This window comes from Scardinius erythrophthalmus (assembly GCF_964197995.2).
Source record: "Scardinius erythrophthalmus genome assembly, chromosome: 24".
Taxonomy (NCBI): domain Eukaryota; kingdom Metazoa; phylum Chordata; class Actinopteri; order Cypriniformes; family Leuciscidae; genus Scardinius; species Scardinius erythrophthalmus.
Genome location: NC_138244.1, coordinates 22,260,402 through 22,287,807, shown reverse-complemented (window position 1 = coordinate 22,287,807; position 27,406 = coordinate 22,260,402). Strand labels below are relative to the sequence as shown.

General features: G+C 37.4%; 2 protein-coding genes across 3 annotated transcripts in view; one reads left to right on the top strand and one right to left on the bottom strand.

Annotated features, from left to right (window-relative positions):
- uevld (UEV and lactate/malate dehyrogenase domains) overlaps nucleotides 1-23,468 on the top strand; it is a 39,190-nt gene extending 15,722 nt beyond the window's left edge. The window contains exons 12-14 of one of the 2 annotated variants that reach the window (XM_081355796.1): nucleotides 681-759; nucleotides 20,152-20,256; nucleotides 20,344-23,468. In XM_081355796.1, the coding sequence (XP_081211922.1) occupies nucleotides 681-759; nucleotides 20,152-20,174 (102 nt within the window). In that variant the 3' untranslated portion in view covers nucleotides 20,175-20,256; nucleotides 20,344-23,468. Of the gene's footprint in view, nucleotides 1-680; nucleotides 1,775-20,151; nucleotides 20,257-20,343 lie in introns of those variants that run through there. The other variant, XM_081355795.1, reaches the window with a different exon arrangement.
- On the bottom strand, nucleotides 1,747-27,406 carry LOC308684538 (uncharacterized protein). The gene is made up of 14 exons (XM_081355791.1): nucleotides 27,198-27,406; nucleotides 19,969-20,042; nucleotides 17,620-17,705; nucleotides 15,349-15,388; nucleotides 15,045-15,125; nucleotides 14,751-14,858; nucleotides 12,719-12,828; nucleotides 10,024-10,072; nucleotides 6,967-7,087; nucleotides 6,767-6,861; nucleotides 6,612-6,677; nucleotides 5,086-5,185; nucleotides 4,531-4,683; nucleotides 1,747-4,058 (listed from the first exon to the last, which is right to left on the bottom strand). The coding sequence occupies exons 2-14, from the start codon at nucleotides 20,032-20,034 to the stop codon at nucleotides 2,896-2,898; spliced, it is 2,238 nt and encodes a 745-aa protein (XP_081211917.1). The 5' UTR covers nucleotides 20,035-20,042; nucleotides 27,198-27,406; the 3' UTR covers nucleotides 1,747-2,895.

The window sequence follows — 27,406 nt, the reverse complement described above, 5'->3', positions numbered from 1 at the left end:
CACTTAACGGCTTCAATGAGGGAAAGAACTACAAGCCCATGAAGCATTGCGAATGACAATAAAATGAAAAACAATGGTGAAAACTATTCATTAGAGTTGAATTACATCTATATAACAATATATTTTATTGCAAAATATGCATATATATATATATATATATATATATATATAAACCAATACAATTTATTTGATATACACACACACATATATATCAAATAAATTTTATTGTTTTTTTTGCATTATAAAATGTGAATGGTTTGATACGTTTTCAATGACAATATATGTGCAAAAATGAGAAACCAACTCGATTATGTAATTCACGGTGCTTCATGGGAGTAGACGTTCCCTGCAAAGCTCTATTGGTGTGATTTCCTCGCCGCGATACAATATCATGGGTAATGTAGTTTTTCAGCACAAATTCCACTATTAAATACAAGTATTAAAAAAAGTTGAAATATTGCAAACTGATGGCTTCAACCAAAAGCATATACCAACAGGTATACCAACGATTAACAATAGGTTTGTCTTTAAAGGTTCATAAATTATTTTATGAGTTAGAGTTTTTTACTTCCAGAACTCACCTTTTGCACTAAAGTTTTGCAATAAAATGTTAAAGATGCAGTTAAATATCCATGTCTGAAATGTTGAGTCTCCAATATGTGTGCGTTTCCTTCATTCAGGGTTGGGGTGGAATCGGTTCAAAAGTGTTCCTCAGCTTGCCGTGCATCCTCGGGGAAAACGGCTCCACCAGATTACCAGGTGTGTCTTTAGGTTCAGAAGATGAAATGAAGCTGAGGGAGAGTGTGGCATGTCAGGTTAACCTCTTCATGCAGCTGAGATTGTAATTCAGGAGCCGAGCTGTAAAAAACAGCATCACCTCTACAAGCCATACATTTTCTCTGCTACAACCGCAGCTTTCAGAACATTTACGGATGAGGGGCTATTCAAAGAAATTTCTAATAGAATGTGAAAATTCAGTTTAGTCCTTCCTGCAATACTTGCTTATGTTATATTCTCACTGCAGCCACTGTGAAGTGAAAGTCTTGCATCTGATCGCAATAGCACTTAAAGACTCTAACCTGGCTTCTGGTGAAGCATTATGCATAATATTACTGCACTTCAATATTGTTTACAATACAAACTATGTAGATGCAATCCTTTTTGTCATATAACTTATTGTATGTGGTTACCTGTGCAAATAATGGACAATGGTGCCTTTATGGAAGGTTAAATTATGGTAGATGGTTAAATAATGGTTGAATGGTAAAATGAATGGCTTTAAGTGCTTGTTAAAAGGGATAGTTCACCCAAAGATTTTAAATTCTATCATTACTCACCCTTAAGTTGTTCCAAACCTGCTGAACACAAAAGATGATATTTTGAAGAATGTCGGTAACCAGACAGTTGATGGGGTCCTGTGCCTGTTTGGTTACCATATTCGTCCTTTGTGTTCAGCAGAAGAAAGAAATTCATACAGGTTTGGAACAACTTGAGGTGAATAAATGGTGACAGAATTTTCATTTTTGGGTGAACTATCTCTTTAAATGCTATTATTATCAATCATGCAAATCTGTGATGTAGGTTTGCCTAAATTAATTAAAGGGTGTGGGTTCCTAATGTGCTTTTCTGCAAGCGAATGTACATTTTCACTTCTAAAGAAATAGATCCTGGTATTATATTTTATCACGTTGTGCTTGTCATGTACTGTACCTCTGAATGTGCAATCAGAAATGATGATAGCAATAATGTAAATAAAACACTCCACTTTACTATCTATTGTTTCCACTGTTGCAATGAGGAAAACAAAAAAGTTTTTTTTTAGTTTAGCAAATACAAGTCAAATGAGCATAAACCCAAATAAACTTTAAACTGGGCTTAAAACGCCATTTTAAACTGGGTTTAAAACACCATTTTAACCTGAGAATCAATATATAAAAGCAATTAAATATAGGCTGTTAATACAAATAAAGTACAAATCAAATTCTATTTACAATTACACAATAAAGCCATAAAGTGACCTTGAATATACAGTTTCTTCATTTTAACATTCACTGTGGTGGCTGTATTTCCCAGTAAACATTTTCACAAGGTGGCGCTAAAGGGCAGTATATAACACTAAGGTTTACATATGGAGAAGTTTCAAAGGAAATTCCTTTATGAGCAAATCAAGGACCACTGAAAAATATCTTTCAATTATTGTAACCAGGGAACTTTTGCTTATGTCGGTGTGGTGAGATCCTTGTTTACATTTCCTAAATAGATAGTTTCAAAAGAACCAAAAACAACACAAAAATTGCACTTAGATATAAAATAAACCATAAGACAAAAGATATAAAACATAAGACAAAGACAATAATCTAATGGGAAAAACCTGAAAAAAGCAGTCAGCCTTCCATCAAGTCGAAAACCAATGCCACTATAGTACTTGTATGACTGACAAGAACCCCCTCAGAAAACAACATATAGACCCAGACAAAATAGTGGTGACTGTCACATCTCAGGGTCCTTTGGAAATATCAATAATTGCACCTCTAAATTCTAAAATGATTAAAGCGATCCCTTCGCAACACATTAAGACTTCCCGGAAAACTGCTTACTCAACTTGCTAACGGGTGATTCTGATAAATGCTGCCACTAGATGCTTCACCTTAGACAAGGGGATTTCAACGCAACAAGTTTGCCTTAAACACACACTCATTAAACACAAACACACATTCTAGCATCCTGTTATGATCTTATATAACACATATTGCAACATAAGAAAATAATCACAACATCTAAAAGATTACAAAAACTTTCACTTCATATTATTGAAGTATAAAAGTCCAAAAGATGGAAACATGCCTTCAGTTCACACTGACAATAGTACTTGCATGATAAGGTTGATTTCAGCAACTAGTGACTTGGAACATGCATTCGGTAGAAGTCTGAATCCGAGTGTACAGGAGAGAGCATTGTGGGTCGAGATTGTTTGGGCGGTAGTCTTGGGGGCTGTGACTGACCACTATCTTGTTCAGTCTGGTTTACAACCCCCTGATTGCATGGGGCGGAAGATATGAGAAAGGGTCTATCTGCAAAGCTGGTAGGTGGGTGGGGGAAAATGGAGTCTGGAGTCACCCAACGGCTTGACTCCTCAATGCACGGAGGAGGTGGAGGGAGTGGCGAAGAGTCAGGGCTGTAGAAGAACATAGATGGGGGTGGTAGGGGAAGAGACATGGCATCTTCTGAAGGAAAGGGAAGGGTGGTGTTCCTGAGGCCCAAGTTTGGGTTTTGCGGCAATGTGGCCGCCATCTCCAACAGCCTCTCCACAGACTGATCCTCCTCTTCCGAGAGGTTGTCGTAATGCGAGGTGTTGGAAGGCCTCCGGTCACCTGAGGATGGCGGGACATACAGGTTGACGGGAAACTTGCTTAGCTGCCGATAGGATCTATACGAGGAAGGTGATGAAGATGGATCCTCTAAGATGAGATCCAAAGGTTGGGTAATTGGAGGTGGTTGAGGTGGGAGAAGGTAAAACTGGGCATCCTCTTCGAAAGGTAAAAGCTCGACCCCTTGTTCGGTGCAGGGAAGAGGTGGAGGAGGTAATTCAGGGAGATTTAAAGAGTGGATACTGGAGCAATCTGTTAGGGGTGTCTGGTACGGAGGAGGCCAGTCTTCAGACACCCCTGATAAGGGCCTATTGACACATTCACCCTTCAACGGAAGAGTTTCTGTTGAAAATGGTGTAGGTTCTGGGTGGAGTCGCTGATTTCTCAGTACAGGGGCAGGGTCTTGATTCTTCTGTGTGGACCCTGAATCTTCAGGTGTAGCTTGTGACAGTGATGAGTTGGAAGATGAGTGGGTATGCTTTGAAACAGGGGAAGATGATGTAATGGAAGGGATGTGTTTATCGCCGTCCTGGTTGTGGGTGGTGGTGTCGTCTTCTGCCTGAAGCTTGTTTGAGGTTTGATTGATGTGTGCGGCTGGTGGTAAGGGCACAGACTCAGTCTGGATGACTGGAAGCAGCACTATTGGACGCTCCTCACCCAATTGTATCTTTGGGAACTCGTCTCCCTTGGCTACAAGACAAACCAAGAAAAGACATTTGTTGTCAACAGTCTAACGCGCTAACTACAGGACGTGCTTTAAAAAAAGCTTGTTACAAGGGTTCCTTAGGTTTAACAAAAAACCCTCTATTAATTAAGGATAATTTTTGTTGTATTAGGTTCTGGATTTGGTCATATTGTTCTTGATTTTAAGTTTGTAAGATAACTTAATTTGCCTTTCAACTTCATTGGAAGACCTGCAAAGATGGTTTTCTAAACAACTAGGGATATAAACTGCTTTGTGAAAGCTTCTCTGATTGCATCAGACTGTCAAACAAAATTTTTTGGGGGTACTTATTGGAACCTTTACTTTTAGAAGTTTACAGACACCAAAGACATTCAGAATAGAATAGTAAAGTAGACATTGTGAACACGTCTTCCTTAATTATGCTATCTGGTATTAGCACAAAATATTGTCATTTACAAAAATAACTTTGTCTTTTACCTGGAGGAGGGAGGTCAAGCTTCATCCTGCGGAGTTCAGACATAGACGATTGTAGGTGCTCAATAACAACATCATCGCTCATGCTGAAGGAAGAAGAAATACGGTCCTGCAGGAACTCCCTCAGGTCCTCCAGAGACATCTTCAGAAGTTGCTCTGAAAGGAAGAATAAAGCTTTAGACTTTATACATTGCAAAATAATCACATCTACACCAACCAAATAGCAACATTATAAACTATTGGCTGACAGTATATCTAAGAAGCTCATTTACTACTACAACCATAACTCTTGTGTTTTTGAGCGCTACAGCTCAGATTTAATATAACCTTATTTAATGCTCAATGGTGCAATGATGATAGCTGAATTGCCCAAAATTGGATTTGTATAGCTACAAACTGTCGGTAACCCAACCTTTAACCATCATGCAGTTCTGTGTTGTAATAATGATAGGTCATGGATTGTCCATTGTAGATTCTGAACCTTCAACCTTTCAGTTACCAGCCCAGATATTTCACCACTAGGCTACAGAGATCCACCAAAGTGGAAATCTAACTTACTTTTGTACAATTTGAGGAGAGTATAGGCCATGGCGGTTAGAATCTTTTCTCCCTCTAATATGTAGATGTCCCAAAGACGCAGGGTGAGTGTGAAGGGTGTCTATGTAGTAGAAACAACAGAGGCAAGTCATCAACCGGCTAAGCAAGAGCTCCAACATGAATAAAACATTGACATAAGATTCTCTAAGGGATTCAGCCAAGCCATATAAAACTTTTAGTAGATGATGTTTCCAGTCTTTTTCACACGAAAACTCGCTGTAAGCGAGTGGCGTGATTCTCTTCCCTGAATATTCAGCTAAGAGTTGCAGAATTTGGACTCTGCTGGTAAAAAAAAATTAACCTTTTGTCCCGGCCTGGACTAGATCACGGAGAGGGGGTCCAGAAAGAGAGAGTGATTGCAATTTCAAAATGTATCTATGCCTAAAAGGTGCATATTAGTACCTAAGGGTGTTTTCACACCTATAGATCTTTTTTTTTTTTGTTCCGAAACGGGGACTTAATTTGTTACAATGTTGCATTTTCTTGGTTCGGTTCGCTTTCACAAGGCAACTTTTCAAAGCGTACCAAAATGTGTTTACGTAAGTCACATGCGAGTACTACTGTCAAGTCAAGTCACCTTCATTTATATAGCTAACACAACACTGTTCTAACAGAAAAACCCTTAACACGCTCCGGCCACAAAACAGTGCCTGGTGTCTCAAGAACGCAAACCCTGAAATAGCTTCGAAGGTGCAAACGATTATCCGTTATCTCTGCGCAAACCTCAAAAATGCAAACCCGTGAAAACGCAGACGTCGCACACATGCGCATTACGTGTTCAGTCCAAAGGTATGCGTGTTTGAATATATATGTGCGCAGACGTGTAGTCCTTCTTTACAAATCAACCCTCAATAAACTACTTTTTTACTATTTACAATATACTATTTATTTTTGGTCAAAATTTGTCCAATTTTTGTTTAAACTGTCCTCTTATTGGTTAGTTTCCTCTGTGTCATCCATCAAGATGATTGACAAGTTCGGTCCATGAGCTTATTGTGGCTTTATTAGTAACTGTCGAGACACGCAAACACTATATAAATGTTATAATGCAGCTAGAGCAGGAATCAAGGCTTCATCGGGACAGCTTTCTCGCACAGAGAAGCGCAATTATGTGCACACTCATGGGAAACTGCTATTTGTATTCATATATACCGTTATGAATTAGAATACCCTTTGGTTCGTAGGGTCAGATTGCTTTCACACCTCAAATGAAACCACCCCAGAGTTGCAATCGGGCCGAGACCCCCTCATTCAGATGATTTTGGAGCGATTGTTTTGATGCGGATCCGAGCGCCATTGCCATGTTCACATATGCCTAAACGAACCGAACCAAGGGAGAAAAAGCACCCAGTTCCGAAACAAATGCTCAGGTGTGAGAGCACCCCAAGAGTAGTAATATGTACCCTTACGATACCACTATGAACCTTTTAAGAGTAAATAACAATAGTGAAAATGTTGACAAGTAGAAAATGAAAATTATGCCTCACCCTGTCAATAAAACATTGAAGGAACCATTTGGTTGTGTAGATACCAGTGGACATCTGTTCCTTATCCTGAGTTGAAGACAACATGAAAAACTGAAAAGTTTTTACTTATATTTTGTTAAAGCCAAGCAACCTGCGATTAAAATAAGAAATCTCACCAAGTGTTTCCTGAGTTTGGGAAGGAGTTTGGACAATATTTGGTCATGATGAAGCTGAAAACGATGGAGTTTGGGAAAACCTGGGATGAAGAATCCTTTTAGAAACCACAGAGAAAGACAGAGATGTATCAATAATTACAGCGGGTTTCTACAAAACAAAAGATCTATCTATTTATCTACAGAGAACAAGAGATGCTCACCATGCATGGCATGTTTCAGATTGGTCAGTAGTTGTGATAAGGCCCAGAACGCATCTTCCTCATTCATGTACATGAGCAGAATGGCAGCGATCTGGCTCATCCCCTGACAGTAGCTCACTTCCTACACAAAACCACATAACCAGCAGTGCTGGGTAAGTTACGCTAAAAAAACATCAAACAACATTCAGACGTATAGAATGGCCTGAACCCTAAGGAAACAGTAGTGCTCATTTCCCTAATTACAAAACTTTCTAGTGCTTTTCGCTATAGAAAAATAACATCTCCTACATCTTGTTTTTTTGCCCAGTTGACCCACTTTGAATAGGCACATCGGGAAGGAAAAGGAATAGAATACCATTTCCTGATTCTTTGAGACTGACACGCTCCTAATTTTTACAAACAAGGAAATGTGTGTGCGTCTAATGTTCCAGCAGTTGTCAAACATCCTGTCAAACCATCATTATAAAAAACATTATTCCATTATTGTTTCTGTTTAGGCTGGTCAGTTCCCAATAAGTACCCAAAAAATAAATGAAATCGCATATCGTCCAATTAGCACCAGACCGACAGCCTCTGTAATAGGCTAGTCTTCATATCCTGGTCAGCCATTGCCAGTGGGCAACAACATGAGTCACTAGCCGCGTTTCCATTACAGATTTGCGCAAATGTTTTGCGCTATTATCTAAATATCGATAAAAAACTATTGCGAAATGACGGCGTTTCCATTACCGATGTTATGCAACTAAAACATCCTTTTTTCTCTCGCGATAAGTCATTCCCAAAATCACGGCAACTGACGTTGGTTTATATAATATCACAGCCACCGCATTAGACATTATTATTATTAATGAAAGGAGACGTGGCGTGTTATCCAAGCATTAATGGCAGGGAAAGACCCTTATAATGCGAACGACACATGGAGTTTCTGGGTGTTTCGCCCTCATTTCTGCTCCGAGGTTTAGAATCCAGTATTCCTATAGTCTAATTATTATTATTTTTTAATGAATTTAATAAAGAACTCTGTCTCGTATTCTGTCCAAACGATCCATAGGCTATTTTGTGTCCATTCGTTTTTCCTTTTTTTAACCCGTAATTGAAAAACGAAAAATGAACGGTTGTTGTCTTTTTAAAACGCAAAGTGGAACACCAAAATTTTAATTTGAACTGGCTACACCAGCTGCTGCGCAAAAAAGTAAATATCGAAGAATTTTCAGATGTTTGTTTATGACTTTTTGCCCCCTTATTAAACATTTAAAATAGTCACAAATTAATATGGAAAACATGTCGATTTTACTGGTTTTCTAAGGCCAAATTAGAACCTGGAATTGATGTTTTTCCCGCAGTGCTGAATGAGAAGAGCCATTAATATTATTAATAAACTATTGTTTTGGCTAAAATCACATCTCCATCTCCGCTGTTAAGCAGATGCGCTTTTAGAGAGAAATGCACCTTTCGAATTACAAAATCAGAAGGTAAGCTTTCGATTCGAATTTGTTCGTTTTAAAGTGGACATTTCAAGCTTTAGCCTATATTTGTTTCAGTTCTCGCGCTCCAGTTTACGGAGATCATGAAAGTGCGTCTGATTGTTTTCTTTTACTTTACACAAGCACAACGTTTTATTTTGTTCTTGTGAGTTTACACAAATAAAAGTAGTTGAGAATAATGTATTATTATTTTCTGTATGACCAGAAATGATAGAGTATTTTTAAGTTGTTTCCACTGTTGATAGGGAAATGCAAGTGTTCGCGACCGCGCCTCCGTGCCATGCAGTGCGCGCTCCACACTCAGCTTTGTTCTTTTTTTGCATAAAAGCGTCCTCTAAATATAGCCTATTAAATGTTAAAATAAAATAATATAAAATAATTGTTAGGCCTATTTGCGTAGCTATACATGGACCTCAAACACACCGCGTCTTCTAAGTCAGGTGACTGTAAATGCGCAAAAACTGTTTCCATTGCAGTTTTGCGAAATATTCCTTTTTCGAATTGCCTGAAAAACCACCTCATGAGAGCGTAAAAACTTTTTTGCGATAAACGGGAGTTTTTGCGAAATTGACGTGTTTCCATTGAGCGTATTTTTATTTCGCAATTTCAATTTGCGCAATTTGAAGGGTAATGGAAACGCGGCTACTGTCTCTGAAATTAGTCTTTCTCCAAAGTAGATTCTATTCTTCAGTCCTCAAGAACAAGACAATCAATCAAAATTTGAAGTCACTATTTATCTTATTTTGTCCATCTTGAATTTATATTTTTACTGTACTCAGTGTATTATGCGATTGCAAAAAATACTCCTGTTAAAAAAAAATAAAAAAAAAGAGACTTGGATTACTTGTTTGTCTTAGCTGGTTTTTCCAGCCAGGTCAAACTGGTTTGTTAGCTGGTTTTAGAGTGGTTTTGGGCTGTTCAACTGGTCAGGCTGAGAAACCTGGTAACTAGCCAAACATCTGAAATCATTTATAGGCTGGAATACACAACACAATTTACTGTCTGGAGGAGCCAGTCTGCAGATATTGTGCAGTGAAGAGTTGACCAATTTCACAGAAAATAGCATAGTGTATGATGGGCATAGACTTCCTGGCGTATTCCAGCTTTCATTTTACGTTTATGCAACTTTGAAGTTCATACATTTGCAAACAAAAGGGGTTGTGGGCAATATTAACCCAAAAGAGACAAAATTGGGAATAGTATTTCATCCGGGTTTATAGAACCTACTATTTTCAACATGCCACCATTTGGGACACAGTTGTCCTATATAGCTTGCATGCTATACAATACAGAAAAGTATGCAAATTGGCATGCAGCCATGTCTTTATTCACTCACTGATAAAAATACAAGTTTTATTTCATTGTTAGGGTCTGTAGTCATTATATTCAGCTCAACTTAAGAACAATAGAGGTGAATGGGAAGTCGCCATTAGTGCGGTAAGTGTGTGTATGTGTGTCGGTGTAGGACACCGAACTGCCCTTCTTCCCCTCCGCCCTGGTTCATCCAGCACATGCTGTTCTGAGTTACATAACACATTTACACACAAACATTCAGACTCCGTCAGTCCCTCACCGTGTTGTAGACCGAATAAGCTGCCAGCACATGGAACAGGGCTTGTTGTCTGTTAAGGACAAAAAACACAGGTCAAAAACGGATTTCAAGATTTCAAATTTACAGTTTCAATGTGTTAATGATGTGATACTAATAGTGGGCTAAAAATTGGGTCAATGACATGAAGCTTAATATGGTATTCAAAAGTACATTAAATATACATTTCATACAGACTGCAGAATGTTTGAATCTGATTCTTCTATGATGAACTCTTCAATCTTCAAGTCTTCAATTTCGGAATTAAAATTAATTTATGATATTTTTGTATGAGCAAAAAGTCCAGGTGGTACAAATAAATAAAAGTATCTAGTGGTACAATCATGTCAATTAAAAAGAAATTAATAAAAACCGAGAAAAAAAAAGTGTAATACTTATTTTTACACAATTGTTATTATTAATTCATGAGACGTAGTCAACATTTGAAAAACTTGACATCAAAATCGATTCCTGCAGGTTGGTTATACCACACTTTGTTTTGGCAGACATGTGACACCGAAAACATTAAACAGGAAATGATGTATTATGATAGCGATGATATCCTTGCAAACCCTAAAGATCAGATTAATTTGACCTGTTTTTGACAGGGCAAAGTATAAAACTAAGAAAACTACATGATATTAATGCAAATGTTGTTTATGCCAATAAATATTTAAAAAATAAACTTATGTATAATATGTTTGAAAATGTTTTATTTGATCGTTACACCACTTGACATTTTTTAGCTTAAAACTATTGAAGCCTTAAAAGGCCATGGATTATTATATTTTTTTGTGATCTCGACATAAGTTTTTTTATAATGATTGATTCTGAAACACACTGAAACAACTTTCACATGCATCTGATCGACATAAACTGTGCGCTCTTATGTGTTATGAATACTTCAGCAAAAAGTTTGCTTCACTTAATAAAGTCTTCAATAAATACATACATAAATATAGGCTAGTGATAACAAGAAAACAACTTTTTGTCGAAATCACAAGAAAATTAAGTCTTGATAACGAGAAAACAACTTTTATCATGTCGAGATCACGAGAAAATTAAAGTCTTGATAACAATAAAACAACTTTTGTCGAGATCATGAGAAAATTAAGTTGTAATAACGATAAAACTTTTGTTGTGTCGAAATCATGAGAAAATTAAGTTGTAATAACGATAAAACTTTTGTTGTGTCGAGATCATGAGAAAATTAAGTTGTAATAATGATAAAACTTTTGTTGTATCGAGATCATGAGAAAATTAAGTTGTAATAACGATAAAACTTTTGTTGTGTCGAGATCATGAGAAAATTAAGTTGTAATAACGATAAAACTTTTGATGTGTCGAAATCATGAGAAAATTAAGTCGTGATAAGAAAACAACTTTTGTTGTGTCATGATTATGAGAAAATTAAGTCTTGATAACGAGAAAATAACTTTATTTCGAAATCATGAAAAAATTAAGTTGTGATCACAAGATAAGAAAGAAAAATAATAATAATCCATGGCCTCTTAGGGCTTCCGCAGAAAACTGTATAATTTTCAAGTAAAATATAATAAACTATAAAATATATTTAAATTTTTCAAATTAATTTGATTTATTTTTCCATTTTTTGATCATGGACATCTTCTTTGTCAGTAACCCAACTACATTTTGAGCAAAAAGCATTAAGGGTCCAGCCCAAATTGAACAGTAGAAAGAAACCAGCTCACAGTAGCAGTAAGAGTCCATTCATGCATAAGCTATCACATCCAAAGGAGATGTACATTAATAATTCACAGCATCTGCAGATTTAAAAAGATTTAGCAATGCACAGCAAGACCCTTGGTAACAAGCCAAAGGAAAGCAGAATTGTGTCTAGTGTGTTGTAGAAACATTGACGAGTAACGCAAACACACAGCAGAAGTGTTAAACTGCACTTCCGCCCCATATCCTCTTATTTGCCATGTTGTACTAATAAAAATGTAGAAGTCATTACTCAAAGCTTCCATCCACCAGATACTCTGCCTGTGCAAAGAGGATGGTGGTTGATCTACGTCTATTGTGGGAGTGCAACCCATGCAAACCACACGGCTGAAACCTCACCATGCACTTTGGTCTACACACCTTGATGGTTGAAGACCATTTCAGTTTTCTAAGTACGAGGGAAAACACTGTTAAATGTCAAATTTACTGAAAGGTTATTGAAGAGCATCTGGCCTACGTTTTGTTAAAAAGCCATGATTGACTCGTTGGCAGTTTAAAAACAGAAATTTTTTTTTTTTTGACATCTGTCCATTCTTAAGAGGATATACAATCCCAAGTGGTTCTTTATGATTGTCCGGCGCAAAAGGAAATAGTTTTTTTTATGACACTGTGGCAAAACTTTAGTTGTTATGGACAACATCAAAGTATATATTTATTCTGGGCATAATGGTAACGAGTCACCGGTTGTGTCATTTCCTGTTAGGCCACTCACAGAAACAGGAAGCCGAACAAAAACGCAGTGACAAAGAGGAAGTTGCTCTTGTTTTGGTTTACAAGGTCTGAACACCTCATTTAAGAACCATCTCAACACAAAAGTCTGGGTAACACACACCCACACACACTACAAAAAAGTACAATGTAAAACAGACCTTGAGTGAAACGAAGATAAAACTAGATTTTGTATGTGCATGTATTCATTCACGCAATATCTTACTTGACTCCAAAGCGCTCCATGAACATGATATGGTTTCTAAAGGTCCTGTTGACATCAAGGTCAATCTGCTTGATTTCGGTTGAATACTTCTTGGCTTGTTCCTTCATTGTCTGCAACAACATAAAAACAAAAATGATTCGAAATAATGCATATGTTATAAACAATTTCGAGTTTTGCAGACACTACAGACTGCTTTTAATTAAATGAACAGGTAAAAAAACATCCTTTCGACAGATAAACAGTGACATTTTTAAAAAAGATTTCCCAAACAATGTCCATCTGCCATTGGTCAGTCAAACAGAGTCACCTCCCAAACTCATGCCATTGGCTGATCCAAAAAACTGCTCAAGTACATTTTTGAAGCATCAATGTTCATCCAGTACTCTGAAAATCAATGAACAAATGGCTTACTAATGGTTATCTGTGCATATTAAACTGATAGGAGAATCTTTTTTTTTTTTTTTTACATTGTCAGTAAAGTGTTGATTAGTAATGCTTTTATACATTTAACAAATTACCAGATGACTGATTTTTACTGAAGTACACACTGTGTATTGCTGTATTCATACCTTGATAGCCACTGGTTTCGATTTAAGAGGAACACTTCTGTTTTTTTTTTTTTAATCATCCATCAGAGCAGTAAACAAGTTATAAATATTTCAGCGGCACCTAGATATATTTAGAAATTCAGATATAGATACTCGTAAATATAAATCTTGAGCTCTACAGTTTCTGCAATGACTGGAAACAAAAAAGTACCTGTATCATCAGATAAAGGCAAGTACAAGATGGTAGTAATTGCACTACCGTTCAAAAGTTTGGGGTTGGTAATATTTTTAAATGTTTTTGAAAGAAGTTTCTTCTGCTCACCAAGGCTGCTTTTATTGGATCAAAAATACAGTTAAATAGTACTGTGACATTAAACATACTGTGAAATATTATTACAATGTGAAATAATTTTTGTTTATTCCTGTGATGGTAAAGCTTTATTTTCAGCATCATTACTCCAGTCTTCTGTGTCACATGATCCTTCAGAAACCCTCTAATATGATGGTTTGCTGCTAAAGAAACATTTCTGATTATTATCAATTTAAAAATAAATTGCTGCTTAATATTTTTGTGGAAACTCTGATACTTTTTTTTCAGGATTCTTTGATAAATAGTGAATAATTAATTTTTTGTAACATTATAAATGTCTTTATTGTCATATTTGATAAAGTTAATGTGTCTTTGGTGAATAAAAGTATTCATTTCTTAAAAAAAAAGAAAAAAAGAAAAAGAGTCTTACTGCCCCCACACTTTTGAATGGTAGTGTATATAGTTTACACTACACGTTACACTACATAGTCCCAATTAATCAGACTTTTGGTTTGCGGCATAAAGTCTGGTCTCATTTACAGCTTATTCTGGAAACTTTGTTTTCTCTTTTGGTATATGTTTTTATGTTAAAAGTATAGTTCACCCAAAAATGAAAATTGTCATTAATTACTCAAGCCTAAATCTAAATCTGTTCATCATATTAAGCGATCTAGTCTCTTCAGAAAATTTAGACTAAAACCGCTCAATACATATGGATTAGTTTTACAATCTCTTTATGAACTTTTTGAAGCATCATAGTGGTAGTTGTGTAGCTGTTAATGGAGGAACAGAAAGCTCTCAGATTTCATCAAAAATACCTTCAGTTGTGTTCTGAAGAACGAAAGTCTTACGGGGGAACGACATGAGGGCGAGTCATTAATGACAGAATTTACATTTTTGGGTGAACTATCCCTTTAATACCAAGGAACTTTTATGTAAGAGTTGTTAGATTATACAAACCATGCAAAGCAGAAAACCTTTGTTATGAAATTAAAACATTGTTGCGCCAAGAGGGCAGAGACAAAACACGTCTGGCTAATTTAAACCCAAACAATCACACAGGACAAAGTAAAACCCAAACAAGTGAGTCACTGAATGAACGAACATCAAACAGACACTTTTAACTCAAAGGAGCAACTGGAACCCAAACAGACGATCCTTGCAAAGCTCCTACCTCGTACTTCCTGTAGTTTGCCTGTTTCACTTTTTCCACATCCAGCAGCAGAGCCCAGGCCTGACCGCGCAGCTTCAAGGGAATCCCCTTGTACACCCGCTTCATCATCTGCAAAATGCACATGGGAAACAAATAGATGGCGAGATTTATTTTTGGATCTCCATAATGCCAGACATGTGAACCTCTTTAAACACTGCCTTGTGAATATAATGGCAGCAATATGATAAAAGACAATGTTCAATATTTCTATATAGGAATCCAATTAAAGCTGGAACAATCAAATGTACAAGTTACCTTTTCACTGTTTTGGTACTTTTCCCACTTTTTCACCATCTTAACCCATTTTTCCTCTCTTTCGACCTCCTGGAGTTTGTACTAGAGACAGAGCATACTGAATTTTAGTCTTAAAATGTACCTAAAACAAAGAGGATAGTCATACAGAGAAACAGGAAATGGTTAAAGCTAAACACCCATGTTGGTTTAAAAGTAAAAATAAAAATTGTATATAGTAGACACCATAATTCAACGGGTTAACTTATTTAAAATGAATTTTGCCATAGATTTAACAAATATTGAAAAGCTGATATCCTAATGTCACCTTCTCCTCCACTGCGGTTGGTGTTGGCAGTTCCTTTTCACTGGAAAGAAAGTATAAAGGGTAAATGGTTGTTAAATCTGTATTTAAAAATTCAGAAGATTCATTGGAGGATTTTACTGTGGACTTATGAAACACAATCCTGACAACACTGTTCAAGCGTTCACAGTCAGGCGTAATAGTTCGCACATATTCTTTGACAACACAGTTGAGCAATTAAAGGGATAGTTCAACCAAAAATGTAAATTCTGTCATTAATTACTCGCCCTATTGTTGTTCCAAACCTGTATGACTTTCTTTCATCTTCGGAAAAAAACAACTGAAGGTATTTTTGATGAAATCTGAGAGCTTTCTGTTCCTCCATTGACAGCTACACAACTACCACTATGATGCTTCAAAAAGTTCATAAAGAGATCGTAAAACTAATCCATATGAATTGAGTGGTATAGTCCAAATTTTCTGAAGAGACTAGATCGCTTTATATGATGAACAGATTTAATTTAGGCTTTTATCCACATATTAAAGCAAAAAAAAAAAAATGTTTTTAATGTTTACAACTCTCATGCCCCTCCCCCACAACCAACAAACACCCTCACATCGAGTTTGTGCTCGTCAGTGCGTGTGCACCAGATTTTCTATGAACGCGCCCGTCTCTTCAGCATCAAAGCGTAATTTTCTTTTCCTTGGTTGTTTTGGACCTCCTAGCTCTGGTTGTTAACAGAGGAATTTAAAGCTTGTAAATTTTCTCTCCGCCATCACGCTTCGAACTTCAGGCGTGTGCATGTGATATTGTTATGTGTGCGAGGGGGGGATCTGTGGCGTGCACGAACTGTGATTGACAATTAGATCTCACACAGCCTTGCGCCGATTGGACTAGAAGAACCGATAGCGGTGAATTTTTGCAAAACAAATAACAGGCTCTCGGTGGAGGTAGAAGCTAGGGCTGCACAATATATCGAAAAATTATCGTTATCGCGATAATAGTATATGCGATATCCGTATCGCAGAGAGGTGCGATAAATTGCATTTATTTTATGTGCCATTTATTTTATAGGTTGTTTATCCAAATTCGACCAATCAAATGGGGCCTTACTATCTTTATACCCGCCTCCCCAGTTGGTGCTATTATGCTATTGGCTAGATCGGGCCCAAAGGGGAACTGGCTCAGAGCAGAGAGTGGAAAATAAAAACAAATGGCGGGAACAGAGACAAGCGAGGAAAATGACAACAGCGAAGAACCTGTACCTAAATAGAACTGTACGTCTGAAATATGGCAATATTTTGGCTTCAATAGAAAAGACGTGTCATAAACGCAGGTACTATGAAAGAGGCCGTTCACATATCGCGTCTAAAAACGCATGGAAAGCGCGGCTGCGCCGCTATCTCCTTTCCAGAAGCGCTTGCGTCTGTCGTTGCTATGCAACCTGCGTGAGCTTGCGTAATTCTGAAAAGTTGAGATGTTCTCATCTCGTCACAGCATAGGTGGGCCTGGGTAAATATGCTTCCATTTTGAAACAACGAATTTGCACGCGGAAAAAACGCGATATGTGAACATAAGTGACGGTGTCACTAAGTCGTGCCAAAATTTTTTGCCCACGTCGAGAGGAAACTAATCTCCACAGTAGCAGTATCGTGCAGCCCTAGTAGAAGCACAGGTTTTTTTTCTAAAACCAGCTGATTTATGTTGTTCTGTCAGAGTATAGTATGACTTCAGCTTTAACATTGATCAGCGAACATAAACCGAAGCTCAACCGAACCTGCTTGACACGCGAAAACAAACCTCATTGGTTCTCGCAGAAACTCGAACGTGCTGTGTAACACGAGAATGAACCTCATTGGTTCTCGCACGTCAAGCAAACATGCTTGAGCCTTTGTTTACCACCACTGATGTGTGAGTTGATGAATGTTTATATGTGAATAAAATTCAGTCTGTTCATCATATAAACAATTGAGCCTCTTCAGAAAATGTGGACTAAACCTTTCAATTCAAATGGATTAGTTTTACAATCTCTTTATTAACTTTTGAAGCGTCAAAGTGATAGTTGTGTAGCTGTCAATGGAGGAACAGAAAGCTCTCAGATTTCATCAAAAATTTCTTCATTTGTGTTTCGAAGAACGAATGTCTTCCGGGTTTGGAACGACATACGAGGGTAAGAAATTAATGACAAAATTTTCATTTTTGGGTGAACTTTTCCTTTAACATCTTCAAATAAGGAAAGAGGTCATCGTCTTGTTAGACCGAGTGGCAAAACTGCCAGGACAGGCGAGACTTACTGCAGGAAACCGAAGCGGTCTGTGACCCTGTAGACGCTGTAGTCGGCATCCTCCCAGGGCTTAATGTGCACACCCTCGTGCCTGCCCTGCAATCAGCCCAACAAACACACTGAGAAACTGGAGCAAAGGCAAAAGACCCTCAATCCAAGAGACGATTGAGAATCAAATAACAACATGACACAGTAAAAGGCAAGAAAAACATTTGAAAACACCTCAAACTCTGTATAGAACAATCCAGATATCCAATTAAATGGGGATACAAAAAACTCCCATAATCCATCATTTATTCTAACAGAGTGATTTCTCTGTATAATCCTGAATTCCTTATCTGTATAAACTCCACACACTTATCTAAAGGTATCTTAAGTACGCTGAGAATTTCCATGCAGACTGTAGTCAGTGTAGCAAGCATGACATCCAGCTGTTGTCCATCAGGACGCTTCCTCCTCAAAAGATTGTGGCTGTTGAAAGCTAAAACTCGCTGCCTTCGTAAGCTGTATATGGAGGTACGAAGGCACTACGGCTTGTCTGGATCCAGTGCTCACATAACATCCTGTCTGCTAAGTTTTGACCTTTTTATGGACAGGTTTTTAAAGGCAGCATAGATAGATATACCCTCAGTGCCCATGATATCCCACAACCCTGTGTCTACAGTTTACACACAATAAAGACAAAATGGCATCCGATGGGGACATTTGTGGAGTAGAAGAAACTCCATTAATACTGAGAAACACACTGTGGTCACAACATATTTTTGGTTTTATCAAAAGCTTTGTATGTATTTAAAATGATTTTAAATTAGTTTTAGATCATTAGACGTGATGTTTTATGCCTCTGTAGTCTGAAACATTTCCTTAGGTGGTACATTCCGACAAAACCACTGTCTGTGAAGTCATGACTGGGAAGTGAGGCAGACACAGCCACAATCTATCCCCAGAAAAATGACCACAGTATGAACCACATCTACCTTTACCCACATATTATACATCAGCAGCCTTTATATAACTTGTCTTACATCAGTTGTGTGCAGCATCTCTAAGGAAAGTTGTTCCTTGCCAAGATCAGCAAATTGCAGCAACTTTTTGGGAGGTGTAGTCTAGTGGTTAAATATCTGGGATTGTTGATCCATGAGTTATCACAATCATTCCCTTGAGCAAGACACTCAACCCTAGTTTACTCCCAGCAGTGGCGTACCCCAAATCTTGGCCTCTCCCAAGAGGACTGTCCTCGTATGTACTGCAAAGACATCTGATTTAAAGGGATAGTTCACCCAAAAATGAAAATTATACCGTGATTTATTCACCCTCAAGCCATCCAAGATGTATATGACTATCTTCTTTCAGATGAACACAAAAGTTTTAAAAGTTATATTTTAAAAATATCCTGGCTCTTCCAAGCTTTATAATGGGAGTGAATGGGGGGGCGAGATTTTGAAGGCCAAAAAATATGCATCCATCCATCATAAAAAATAATCCACATGGCTCCAGGGGGTTAATAAAGGCCTTCTGAAGCGAAGTGATGGGTTTTTGTAAGAAAAATATCCATATTTAAAACTTTATTAGCTATAATAACTAGCTTCCAGCAGACGGCCGTACGCAATGATTTGCGACGGAAGAGTAACTCCTGACCCGACGCATGACGTAATGACCAACGCTGAAGCGCAGACTCAGAGGATAGAGCAAAACAAAACACCGGTCACGAATTAGAAGTCTAAAACGAGACATTTTAAAGAGAAATGTTGGAAGATTTCAATATAAGAGAAGAGGAGCTTGAGTTTGTTGCCGTTTAAACCGAGAGAGGCGTCTAAACCTAAGATACTCCTACATCCTACGTCATACATCGTGTCAGAGTTACTCTTGTGGCGCAAGTCGACTTTGCAGTATGCCTGTAGCTAGTTAATATAGCTAATAAAAATTTAAATATGCACAAACGCATCGCTTCGCAAGGCATACTTTTATGATGGATGGATGCATTTTTTTGGGCTGTAAAATCTCGTCCCCCATTCACTCCCATTATAAAGCTTGGAAGAGCCAGGATATTTTTAAAATATTTCTTAGATTGTGTTTGAAAGAAGATACACCTACACCTATCATATACACCTAAGATGGCTTGAGGGTGAGTAAATCATGGGATCATTTTCATTTTTGGGTGAACTATCACTTTAATGGCTACTTAGCCTACTACTTTACTTGTGCTATTTTGACAGCATGCCTTGCTGTCCATGTCACTGAAGGTCAGGGACATTCATTAACCAGTTTCCTGGACATTGGCTCAACCAGTCAAACTCCAAAACTTAGGTCAACAACTATAGAAAGTCAGAAGGTAGACTACTGAAAGGATGTAACTTGCCTTCTCATATTTGTTGATGATTTCAGCCCGTTCTTCAGCTATTAGCGTATCAATGTCCTTCTTCATCTCAAAATCTGCAAAAGGAACAAAACAGAAGACTTTTGAGCCAACTGGTACACATACATGGAAACATGTTCCCTGAGTGTTGCTGACATTACTATTCCTCTACTGATCCACCTTCAGGTCTCTTTGGGTTAAACGCATGAAAATGATCCGAGGAATCCACATTCCACCAATATTACAACATTCATCCAAAGTCTGCCAGAAGCTGAGAGACACCCATGTGAGGTGAGGTTGCACAAATGCACATCCATCAAGAGCCAAAAACAGACAAGTGCTGTTATGTCAGCTAATTCTTCAAGCACTCTTTTTCAGTCCAACAGTCTTGTCGGGAAAAATGCTGGACAAACTCATGTAACATGCAAGAAGATCAAGACTGAAGTCACATAGGCAACCCAACAACAACCCACCACTTTGCTGTGCAGGCCATCAATTCAGCCTTTGCCCTCCCATGTAGATGACCCAATGTATGGTTCTCTAGTCAGATTCATTCACAAACCCAAGCTTTTACAAGAAAATTGCTAAAAAATTAAGCAGCAAGTTAATTTTCATTTATGCAAGGTGGCCAAAGAAGTTAAACAACTGAGCTGGTAAATGAAAGGTTGTAGGTTCAATCCATAAAGCCCTCCCCATTATGGCCTAAAGCAAGACACCCATATTTACAACTTCAGGGCAGGCAGACTAAACCATTAATAAATTAGGCTAACTGAAACTAAAAGGGATGATTCACCTAAAAATGAAAACTCTTGTCATCATTCACTCATGTTGTTCCAAACCTGTAGGACTTTCATTCATCTTCAGATCTCTTTATGAACTTTTTGAAGCGTCGAAGTGGTAGTTGCATAGCTGTCAATGGGTGGACAAAAATCACTCAGATTTCATTAAAAATATCTTAATTTTTGTTCAAATGATGAACGAAAGTCTTCCGGGTTTGGAACGACATGAGGGTGAGTCATTAATGATAAAATTTTCTTCTTTTTTTGCGTGAACTATCCTTTTAAGTCACTTTGGATAAAAATGTAACTCAAAAGTGTGACTCAAAAGTTAGACCAATTAGATTCTAGAAACAAAATGTATTTGATCAACTTGGATAATTTAAGAGGATTCAAATTAACTCAAAGGAAAAGTTACTTAGTCCTGTGAAACTCTGTGGCGACAGCATGTAATCAGAAGTTGACAGAGCAGAACTGACGCAGCTGATACTCACCACCATGTGTTGAAAACTAGCGAGGTCTGTTAGTTCACGCTCTCTGTGGACAGGTGGACTCTTACAGTCTACAGTTCACCAGACAACTGCTCTGCTGAGACACATGGGCACCTTTCTCTGTTTAACCACCTGTCCTATTCAAAACATTAGATCGTATAAATGGAAACCCAAGTTTCCCTTTCAAACTTCTCTTCACTCTTCACTCACACATTTTGTTTTAACCTTTACTCCTAACGGTTTGTACTGTGCACATTTTTTCTGTCATTGTTTTAAGCTCCTAAATCGATAAGTGAGCTGAATGTTCTTTGGTTGCTAAATGTATTAAAGGAATAATTCAAGGAAAAATGCTAATTTTGTCATCATTTACTCACCTTCATTTTATTCAAAATCAATATGACTTTGTTTCTTCTGTGGATGACACAAATAGAAATGCTATTTGATAAAGAAGGGTCATTATATTATTCAGCATTCCTCATTTTATGTTCAATGGAAGAAATAAAATCATACAGATTAGGATTGGGTTAGAGTAAATAATGAGAGGATTTTTGTTTTGAGAGGAACTATTCCTTTAACACTATATTGATGTTCCATGGAAGAAATAAAAATGGCCTACAGTATATAGATTTGGATTGGGTTAGAGTAAATAACAACAGGATTTTAGTTTTAACACCATGTTGTCTATGGTAAGGAAGGAATAGCACTATCCGAATGCTCTCTGCACGTATCACCACCCTCGTGAGAAGTCAAATGTGCCTCAGTAAACAGATCAGTCTTAAGACTTGATCTGCAGCCAAAACACTTTCATTTACTGCGACAGGGAAAGGCTTCTTTGAGAAACATTACGTCTCCTATGAGCTGACCAGGGAAAACAGGTCAAAGCTTGCAAGAGATGCAAGCATAATTTATTTACCGCAGTCTTGTCTATGAGTCGGGGAACTTAATGGCTTGACAGAAATCATGGGATTAAAAATGTGGGCCACTACAAGTAGGATTATTGCAATGCCTGCATAAACGTCTATCCTTTTGGACAAAAGCAATAAATGGTTTTTCGTGATATTGTGACTTTTCCTCCACACTATTCAAATGAAGGTTAAGCCAAAGCAGTTTAAATTTTCTCATGAAACTAAATACAGAGAGGTCACCCGCACCGCACATCTAAACAAATAACCACATGCTTGCAATTATAAGTGCACTAGGATGCAGCCATTTTTAATTGATGTTTCAGACAAAACCAGTGGCACAATTTTAGTAATTATCTGAGAAGCTCATGGTCTTTGTTGTGCAAATGTTTATATGTTTAAATGTTAATTTTTTTAATCCCCATTTGCATCAAACCAATGGATTTTTCACTTGCACGTCTAAATTGTGCATCACTGCTTCTTTAAAACTGAATGCCAACTCTAAATCCACAGTTCGATCCTGTTTAAAATGCCATTTGGTGTTCAGCCAAAGGAATACAGGTGTGCCACCGCCAACGTTTGCACGGCAGGAGTGCTTGCTTTGCATCAATCACAGGTCAGTGGCAGGAGGGCAGTGGAAAGGTGCTGACGGAGAAAGATCCTGAACGCCGATCTGTGCTCAGTTCAGCTGTTTTTCCTGGCAGAAGCCAATACTCACACATGCAACAACCAACAAGAGCAATACGCAGCCAGAGACGCACTACAGTTTACATGAAAGTGTGAAGAATCACCATTCATGGACTGCTTCGGGTTAGTTTTGAGAACCGAGTACTTGAACTTCCCCATGTTGGCTAAATTCAATAAACTGTGAAGGTTTAGATGCATCCTTTTCACTTTAGGTTTGAAGTTCTCACAGTCCGTGGAAAGTCCAACCACATAGTTCGAAGTTGCAAAGCCAAACTATACAGAAATCTCACCGAAACTCAAACAAGCAATAAATTACAATACACGTACTATAAATAAATGGGTGTTTTGTAAGATCTCGAGCAAGTTTCTCGTTTGTATGCAATGGATCTTCTGAGCTTTGCAGAGAACAAGTTTGGACTGTTTGCAGTGCATTATGACATCCCTTCTCTGATTCAATGCCAAAAACTACTCAAACAATCAGCAGCATGACAAGTTTAGCATGTGATACACACTATGAAATATCCCTGAGATACAAACAGTTGATTTACTAATTAAAAATATAACTTGATAAGCCTTATTACGTACCAATACCCTAAAAAAGCCAGTCAACCAATTCCAGAGCAGAGAAAAAAGGAATAAACAATAATACTTTCTTAGTATAGGCTACTCCTTTTGGGTGAATTAACCTTTTAATACATTGAAAATTCTTATTATCTTATTATTTTAATTGATGGATCAGAATACGTAAGCCATAAAACAATGAGAAACACGTTCATTGTTTGTTGCCCAAGTCTGGCAAATTAACAATAGTAATATTCTGTTAAAATAGCTCAGCCTATTTCCTATAAACCCAGTTCCCCCCCGGACTCTTCCCCGGGGAAAACTCAAGTGGCCTTCTCAACTAAATGAAAAGTGTATTTCTGAAGAACGTAAGACTGCCTGAACCGTATCTTAATGTCACAACCGTTTTGCAGTGTTATCATCTGACCGAGCATAATGAAAAATGGTAGACCACCAATAGCACCACAGAACACTGGCGGAAGAACCTACAGAACGGCAGATTTCCGCTGAAAGTTTGACAGCTGTAGATATCTTGAAAACTTTAAAAGGTTGAAGGTCAAAATGAGCCAAATATGATTTGTTAATGACAGATCATTTCATGAGCAAGAATTGACTCACGTCACTTTTAAACCGCAGTTTTCTAAAAGCCGCAGGAAAAAAACGAAGCCACAAACCTACTATTAGATGACAGGCTGCAACACGTTCTTTTCTTCCCAGATGATCTAATAGAGTATTTCATACACCGAGGCGTTTCATCCGAGGAGGCAAGGGAGGCGGTGTCTCCTCAAAACTGGACGATAACATAGTTGATATTACATAAATAAAACGACGCAAATATTACAGAATGTGACATTAAAAAGTTTAAAAGTCATTTGTTTTCCTAAAGTCCGCGTCTCTCTTGCCTCCCCGGAGCCCATTGACCTTTAACAAAAAGCGTGCGGTGAGTTTGATGGCGAAGATTAATGGGGTGGTGGGGGTGGGGGGTGGCGGTTAAGATTAATTAAAAAGTAAATAAATAACTCAGCCACTTTATGTCACGTCAAAATCAAACTTGAAATGGTCTGAAAACATGATGACTGTGGGGGTTTTAGTGAGCGATTAGCTTGGTGAAATTAAAGGTAATTCTTCGTGTCTGTGACCAGTGTGTCCACGCTTGATGACTGATGAAAATAAGCTGGCTATTATGAAAAGAAAATCAGAATATTACTTCACAATTCATATGCATTGTTTAAATTGTTACTGCCTTTAGTTATTATTTTGGTAGTTGTATTTGTTTGGTCTCTATTTTTGTGTAATGGTTATTTAACCAGAAAAATTAAGTGTAACAGGAACATAAATTTAAATTTGATAATATATATACTGCCATTCAAAAGTTTGGGATCAGTAAGATTTTTAATGGTTTTAAAATAAGTCTCTTATGCTCAACAATGCTGCATTATATATATATATATATATATATATATATATATATATATATATATATATATATATATATATATATATATATATATATATATATATATATTGAAGGATCATGTGACACTGAAGACTATTCAAATAGAAAAGTTTTTTTTTGTATATTATATACAAAAAAAACTTTTCTATTTGAATAGTCTTCAGTGTCACATGATCCTTCAGAAATCATTATTATAGGTTGATGCTCAAAAAACTTATTATCAATCTGGAAACATGAAAATAAAAATAATAAACTGGAGTATTTTAGGAACAGAAAGTTCTATTTAATTTAGAATCTTTTGTGACATTGTAAATGCCCTTACAGTCCTAACTTTTGATCAATTTAATGCATCCTTGCTGAATAAAAGTATTAATTTATTTTACCCCCCTCCCCCCCATGAAAATATATCTTACTGACCCCAAACTTTTGACCAGTAGTGTATACAAAGTTACAAAAGCTTTCTATTTCCGATAAATGCTGTTCTTTTGAACTTTCTATTTAATCAAAGAATCCTGTTTTTTTTAGTTTTTTTACATTAGTTTTCAACATTGATAATAATAATATAATAAACGTTTATTGAGCGGCAAATCATCATATTAGAATGATTTCTGAAGGATCATGTGACACTGAAGACTGGAGTAATGATGCTGAAAATTCATCTTTGATCACGGGAATAAATTACATTTTAAAATATATTCAAATAGAAAACAGTTATTTTAAATTGTAATAATATTTCACACTAATACTGTTTTTTTTTTTTTTTTGATTAAATAAATGCAGCCTTGGTGAGCCAAAGAGACTTCAAAAACATAAAATCATACTGATCCCAAACTTTTGAGCGGCAGTGTATATAATATATATATATATATATATATATATACAAATTGTTAAAGACTTTGTGAGGATGCACATGTGCGCAGCAGACCATAGGCTACATGTCAGTGAGATTGTGGTTCATTAGTTCTCACTGGAGGGTTTCAGAAACAGAAACACATGCTCTGTCGCCCCACTTCCTCTAAATATATTTGAGTTCAACTCAAAAAGAACATCTAGGCCTAACCCACTGACTTCTGGCAACACCTTGCACACGATAGGAGATTTAAGGGCATGCCAAAGTGTTTGTTATTACACACAAGAGCAGTCGACTAAAGTGGAAACCGGCGTGGGCCACACCTCGCGCTCTGAAAGAAGGTAAGGAAGTAAGCTGGTGACCACAATGCATCCTGTCCTTCCGAAGTTCAAGGTTTCAGCACGAAACACTATCTCATGGGAAAGACCAGCAATTATTCACCTTTAAAATGTAAAACGCTAGTTTGGCGTAGGGTATTGAAACGAAAACACTTTACGTTCTCACGCTGAAGTCGCATACCAAATTTACACTGCAAAGGTGGCGTAGAAGCACTTCTGGCGTTCTTTACACGGACGGCCTGATGCTCAGAGGTGGAATAAATGTGTGTGATGGGAATAAATACACAGCGACAGCAATTACTACAGTAAGATTTGATACTAGTCATGGTTTAGTCTGGCTTTTATGCAGCATTGCATCTTTACACTTAATTTGGAGCAGGCACAGAGCAGCCTTAACTTGTCCGTTGACGCATCTTTACACAGACAAGTTAAGGCTGCTCTGTGCCTGCTCACAATTCAGTGTAAAGATGCAATGCTGCATAAAAGCCAGACTAAACCATGCCTGCTCTGACCCACCTAGAATCAATACAGTTACAACAATGCCACCTCTGAGCAGTATTAAACAGCCCTTGTAAAGACGCCTAAATGCCAGTTTAGAAGCGTTTCTGTTCCACCATTGTGGTGTAAATTTGACATGTGTAAAGATGCCTTAATGCACTTAAATATAGCAGTACCATATTAGTAATGTGATACACGCTATGAAATATCCCTGAGATACACAGGGTCTCATGGTTAAAAATGGATACTCATGGTTAAAAAAGCTGACACGTGACCTGTGATAGATTTATTTACGGTACATCCATAATGGAAAGATGAAAAAGCACTTAAAAAGACACAAATGACTGATAGCCTACAATTCATAAATATCTATGACATATGATCTGCCGATGTAAAATGTTTCATGGCTAAATATATCAAAATGTCGTACAAACTAAAGCTACATGAAGTTTATTTAGCGGCAACTTTTAGTAGTGAAATGGCAATACTACAAACAAAACCAAGCTATTCTAGCTTCTAGACAAAAGAAACACGTTGAATGAAAGCAAAACTTTATCAGACTTCAGACTGATCAATTGACGTTCATCTGAGAACTCAAGCACAGACGCGACAGTAAAACACAATCTCATCAAACTGAACGAAAATAAAAACAGCATTATATTAAGTCTTTTACCTTTGAAAACAGACACTCTGCGTTGCACAGGCTGTTGTTTAAGAATAATCTGTGTTCATAATGAAGCCGCTCAACGTGGACGACGAAACTCCACTTCAACTCTGTCAGTCAGATCACACAGCAGTGCACGAGAACACGAGCGCGCGCGCGCGTGCCTGTGACCGCGGTTCAACTTCACAGATCAGAGCCAAGAAATAGTTTCAGTGTAA

Excerpts from the sequence above, each read along its gene's own strand:
- LOC308684538 (XM_081355791.1), bottom strand. The coding sequence starts at position 20,034 with ATGAAGAAGGACATTGATACGCTAATAGCTGAAGAACGGGCTGAAATC. Across the intron at positions 14,859-15,044 it reads AGTACCAAAACAGTGAAAAG|ATGATGAAGCGGGTGTACAA; the intron begins GTAACTTGTACA and ends TGCATTTTGCAG. Across the intron at positions 7,088-10,023 it reads CTTATTCGGTCTACAACACG|GAAGTGAGCTACTGTCAGGG; the intron begins GTGAGGGACTGA and ends GGTTTTGTGTAG.